Source organism: Mesocricetus auratus, unplaced genomic scaffold (genome assembly GCF_017639785.1).
Source record: "Mesocricetus auratus isolate SY011 unplaced genomic scaffold, BCM_Maur_2.0 Super-Scaffold_6730, whole genome shotgun sequence".
Classification (NCBI taxonomy): Eukaryota; Metazoa; Chordata; class Mammalia; order Rodentia; family Cricetidae; genus Mesocricetus; species Mesocricetus auratus.
In genome coordinates this window covers 59,967,755-59,973,450 of record NW_024429184.1, presented here as the reverse complement: position 1 = coordinate 59,973,450, position 5,696 = coordinate 59,967,755, and the positions used below count along the sequence as shown (strand labels likewise).

Below are 5,696 nucleotides of genomic sequence, written 5' to 3'. Positions count from 1 at the left end.
GGGGGCGGGGCCTCGCCGCACTTCTGGGCCTCCGTAGCAGGGAGTCGCGTTTTGGCGTCCTTGGCCGCCCCTGCAGCGTGTGAGCCGCACCACCAACCGCGCGGCATGCTGCTGTTGGCTTTGGGCGGCCGGTGGGCAGCAGGACTGCGACCCGGCGGGACGAGGACTAAGTGGTGTGCGGCCTCCGCTCTCCGAGGTTCCGGGGTCGCCTTCTGGCGTGCGGCCTCCCGCGCCGAGCCCTCGCGACTGCCGAACGGCGGGCTTCTGCCACGAGCCGAGCCCCGCCCGCTCCCCGGGGTAGCGCAGGTCGGCCGACCGTGGGCTGGGGTGGCGGGGGAGCGGGTGCAGCGTGCGAGCTGGGGGAGCTCCCGGCCCGCTGTCCTGAGCTCCGGCGCGCAGGGAACCCTCACCGTGTGGGCCCGGGAGCAGCAGGCCTCGGGTCCGGCTGCGGCTGACAGTCCGGGGTTGAGCAGCCTGCAGAGAAAGGGATTCCTCTGTGTGTGTGTGTGTGTGTGTGTACAAGGCGTCTCTATCAGCTGGCCTCAGTATCCAGGTTGACCTCGAACTCACAAGACCCACTTACGTGATTCCCTAGTGCTAGTATTGAAAGCTTGCGCCACCACACTGGGACTAGTTTCTTTCCTACCCACACTCTGAAGGTCAGAAAATTCCTAAGAAATTGATGCAGCACCTGGAGTCAGACTCCGAAAAACTCACAAAGCTTCATTGTGGGTTCTGTGTTGTTTATCTCTGCTTTTAGGGATATCTTTGATTACGGAGAGGGAAGGTGGGTAATGAATGTTAGCCTTTCATGTTAATGTGAACAAACTTCATAGGTCTACATTATAAAATACAAGAATTAATAAACTGCCGGGGGGGAGGGTGGTTCACGGCAGAGTCAGGAGGATCTCTGTGAGTCCGAATCCTGTCTTGACTACAGAGCGAATTCCACGCTGTTACACAGAGAAATTCTGTCTCAAAACAATAACAGCTCGGCGTTGGTGGCGCACGCCTTTAATCCCAGCACTCGGGAGGCAGAGGCAGGCGGATCTCTGTGAGTTCAAGGCCAGCCTGGACTACCAAGCGAGTTCCAGGACAGCCTCCAAAACAATACAGAGACCCTGTCTGGAAAAAAGAAAACAACAACAAAGCAATAGCTGCTAGGAGCTAGGCGTTGGTGGTGCCTGCCCTTAATCCCAGCATTTAGCACTCGGGAGGCAGATGCCTGTGAGTTCAAGGCCAGCTTGGTCTACAGAGCGAGTTCCAGGACAGGCTCCAATATAGAGAAAAACCTGTTTCTAAAAAAACAAACAGCAAAAGCAACCCCCCCAGAACATAACAATAAACTTTGAAGACATGTCTAAAGTGGAAATTGAATTATTTTGTTTTGTTTGGTTTTTTTTGGAGGAGGGTTTCCATACGTAGCCTTGACTGTTCTGCAACTCGTAGACCAGCCTATCATTGACTTCAGATTCCGAGATCTGAGTGCTGGGATTAAAGACATATGCCGCCATCCCATGCAGATGTTAGATTCTTAGCTGAATTTCTGTGTGTGTGTGTGTGTGTGTGTGTCGTTCGTGTGTGTTCGAGGCTGACCTGGAATTCAGTAGACCAGGCTCTCCTCCAACTAATCCACCTGTCTTTTCCTTCCGAGCCTGGAATTACAGGCCTGCCACCCAGCTCTTAGATGAATTTCAACACAAAGAAATTAGGCATACTTTTTACACTTGTAACTAAGAGCAGTGTGAAATTCATTTTTAGATATTCATTTTCAAATATTTGAGAAACTTGATATGGTGAAATTTCACATAGCTTTCAAGCAGTGGTAAAAGGGCTGGGTATAGTGGCTTCCCTGTGGAAGCTCAGAAGGCTGAGGCAAGGGATCTACATGGGCTGTATTATGGATACCTTCATCTTCAAACAAGAATGAGGTACAAAAGTTTTAGGGAAACACTTTTTTTGTTGTTTTGTTTTTTCTAGATAAGGTTTCTCTGTAACAGCTCTGGCTGTTCTAGAACTCAATCTGTAGACCAGGCTGGCCTTGAACTCAGAATTAAAGGTGTGGCACACCACCACCCAGGGATCAACTCTTTTTAAAAACAAGTTATAATGTAAGCAGTTCTTTTTTTTGAGACAGGGTTTCTCTGTATTGTTTTGGAGGCTGTCCTGCTCTATAGACCTGGCTGGCCTCGAGCTCAGAGAGATCCGCCTGCCTCTGCCTCCCGAGTGCTGGGATTAAAGGCGTGAGCCACTAATGCCCGGCATAAGCAGTTCTTAAGTATAGACTTTAAAGCCATTGGATTGGCAAGATGCCCTGGCCTGTGACTGTAGTTTTTGATCTCTGGACATGGATGTGCTCACATACACACACACCCACCAAAAAAAACCTAAACAAGCTGGGCGTTGGTGGCGCACGCCTTTAATCCCAGCACTCGGGAGGCAGAGGCAGGCGGATCTCTGCGAGTTCGAGGCCAGCCTGGTCTACAAAGTGAGTTCCAGGACAGCCTCCAAAGCTACAGAGAAACCCTGTCTCGAAAAACCAAAAAAAACAAAAACAAAAAAAAAAAAAACCCAAAACAAAAACCCTAAACAGCCTCAATTTACAGTTTTGCTAAGATATTTCATTAAACTTAATTTTAAAAATCATTTGTTCATATGTACTGTGTGACAGGGTTTCACTGTGTAGTCTCAGCTGTTCTGGAACTTACTCTGTTGACTAGGCTGATTTGGAAGTCTGTCTGCCTCTGCCTTCCAAGTGCTGGTATTAAAGACGTGGACCACTGCTACCTGGCTGGGTGTCTTGTTATTTACCATAAACGAACAGACCACAAGCTGGGCTTTGGTGGCACATGTCTTTAGTTCGTCCCCACACTGGGGAGGCAGAGGCAGGCGGAACTCTGTGAGTTCGAGGCCAGCCTGATCTATAGAGCGAGTTCCAGGACAGCCTCCAAAACAATACAGAGAAACCCTGTCCTGTCCTGTCTTGAAAAACCAAAAAAAAAAAAAAAAAAAAAAAAAGCAGACCACAAAATACACAACAGAACCCACTTTAACAGTTTTATTGTTAGAGAGTGGGAGAGGACAGGGGTTGTGTACAGGCTTGTCTGGGAGAAGCTTGGACAGAGAGGGGTAAGGGGCATGTCTGCCTTTTCCTGGTGAGTATGTATCAGGGCTTACGGAGCTATACCACACATGTGTATAGGTTATATAAAGCCCTGGAATGACTAGGCATTTTACCTGAATGCTGATGGCTTATGTGTAACTGCTCCCAGAAATGCTAACACATGAGGTGACTTAAGCCATGGAGGCCAGGAGACGGGTTACGTCCCATGGACTTGTGTTACAGAAGGTTGTAAGCAGCCATGTAGAGATAAGGTCTCTGAATCTCAAATCCTTGTTTTGGCTTTTCGAGGCAGGGTTTCTCTGTGTAATAGCTCTACCTGGCTGTCCTGGAACTATAGACCAGGCTGGCCTTGAACTTAAGAAAGATCCACCTGCCTCTACCTTCCCAGTGTTGGGATTAAAGGTGTGTGCCACCACCGCCAGGCTAAATCTTTGTATCATACTGTAACGAGTTCTCCATAAATAAATAAAAATAAAGCTTTGCCAAAAACTAAAAATCTGCTAAAAAAAAAAAACGGTTTGTAAATGGTTTCTTGTTTCAATAGATACCTGTTTGTTGGGAGCAATGTGTTCGCTGCTTACATACAAAATATGATAAGCCAGAAGATGGAAGGCTGATTTATGCTGGGAACCTGGCCCGCACAGTATTTGGTGGGTAATCTGAAGTGATATTGTTTCCTTATTTTTCTTTCTTTATGAGATTGTAATTTAATTGTATTTTCCCTTCCCTTTTCCTGCCTTCAAATCCTCCCATATATTCCTCCTTACTCTCCTTCAAATTCTCGGCCTCTTCATTAATTGCTATTACATGCATATGTACATATATGTCCCTAACTATAACTTGTTGAGCCTATAAATGTTACTTGTTTGTGTTTTCAGGGCTTATGGTTTACACTGGAAAACCAATTGGTGTGCTCTTTCCTGGGAAGGACCACCACTCCCATGCCCAGCCTTACTCAATGGCCTGTAGTTCTTTATGTGTGGGGTTGAGTCCTCCTAGGCTCGTTCCTACCCAGGAAATATTTTAGCACTTGTTGCTTCTGTTTTTAGCACTCAATTATTACAACACATAAGGAAAATTGTTTTTCTTTCCTTGAATCCCATTGATATAATGTAGAGGTTGAGGCTTTCCATTTTAGGAGTTTTAAATAGATGTTTGAAGGCTAAATTGTGAGGGGGGGAGATCCACCCTCAGCGTGGGTTTTCCATTCCCTCTGTGGGGTCCTGGGCTGAATAAAGAGGAGAAAGCTATCTCCTGATGCTGGTGCAGTGATGCAGTGTGCCGGTCACATCAGGTTCTTGCGTTACGCCTTCCCGGGTAATACTTTCTTAGAAACTGGAACCAATACAAATGTACTTTCTTACAGTTCTGCGGGCTAAAGGTATAGAGGTGAGGTGTGCACTGGACCATGCTCTGGGAAGGCTCTAGGAAGCACTTATCCCATCCAGCTTCTGGTGGCTCTTAGCATTCTGGGCTTGTGACTTGCCTCACTGTGCCTGCTGCTTGCTCTTGCTTTGGCTGCCTCCCTACATCTCTTATTTTTTTCTGTCCTTATAAGGGCACTCTCATTGGATTTAGAGCCCACCTTAATCAGCATGATCTCATCTTGTTCCTCAGATCTGCATCCAAATAAGGACACATTATAAAGTTCTAGTTAGGCACCAGTTTAGGGGATACTACTTAACTCACTACAGTGTAAAACAGGAAAAAAAGGTATTTTGGAAGGGGTGGGGAATATAGGAGGCACCATGTTCATACTGATGTCATAGCAACCACCTGGGGGAAGAAGAGAGGAACTATTTTTAAATTAATGACAATAGAATTAAGCTTTCAGCCAATAGTAGTGTGTAAAAGTGGCTGCTTAGTTCCAGGGACCAAGGATTCAGCCATGAAACTAGGAGATCTTTTTGCATTCAGATTGTAACAATGGCATAGGAAGAAAATGTTGGACTAATTAATAGGATATATTGGTTTTATAAAACTTAGTAATTAATCTCTTTTTTCTCTGTAGGTGTGAAATGTTTCTCTTACTCTACAAGTGTGATCAGCCTTGCATTTTTACCATATCTTCTTTCACAAAATATGACATTTGGAAGTCTGCCTTTACAAGTCTTATTTTATGGGATCATGGGAAGCTTCACAGTGATCACTCCTGTTCTGCTTCACTTCCTTACAAAAGGCTATGTCATTCGGTTGTACCATGAAGCCACAACTGACACTTACAAAGCCATTACTTATAATGTTGTGCTTTCGGAAACCAGCACAGTGTTTCATCAAAATGATGTGAAGATTCCAGAGAGCTCACATTTATTTACCACCTTTTATGCTAAAACAAAATCACTGTTGGTCAATCCAATGCTCTTTCCAAACCCTGAGGACTATAACCATCTAATGGGTTATGACAAACCATTCACTTTTGATATAGAAGAATTCAGTGAAAAGAAACTGCATGAGGATGAAAAATGAATCTGTTCTTTGTTTTTGCTTAAATGTCATGTATATTTCAGTGTATAATAAGATTGCCTATATTTTGTTATTGTTAGTGAATGATTAAAAAAGTTTAAAGGCTGAA

The 5,696-nt window shown here is 45.3% G+C and overlaps 1 protein-coding gene across 1 annotated transcript; it reads left to right on the top strand.

Moving 5' to 3' along the window:
• Positions 1 to 5,696, top strand: Tmem70 (transmembrane protein 70). Its single transcript, XM_040741409.1, has 3 exons — positions 1 to 306; positions 3,669 to 3,774; positions 5,136 to 5,696. The coding sequence occupies exons 1-3, from the start codon at positions 106 to 108 to the stop codon at positions 5,588 to 5,590; spliced, it is 762 nt and encodes a 253-aa protein (XP_040597343.1). The 5' UTR covers positions 1 to 105; the 3' UTR covers positions 5,591 to 5,696.

What these genes read in the sequence shown, in the direction of transcription:
- Tmem70 (XM_040741409.1), top strand. Translation starts at nt 106, where the DNA reads ATGCTGCTGTTGGCTTTGGGCGGCCGGTGGGCAGCAGGACTGCGACCC. An exon ending in CGCTCCCCGGGGTAGCGCAG is followed by an intron (nt 307 to 3,668) that starts GTCGGCCGACCG and finishes TTGTTTCAATAG; the next exon opens with ATACCTGTTTGTTGGGAGCA. An exon ending in CCTGGCCCGCACAGTATTTG is followed by an intron (nt 3,775 to 5,135) that starts GTGGGTAATCTG and finishes TTTTCTCTGTAG; the next exon opens with GTGTGAAATGTTTCTCTTAC.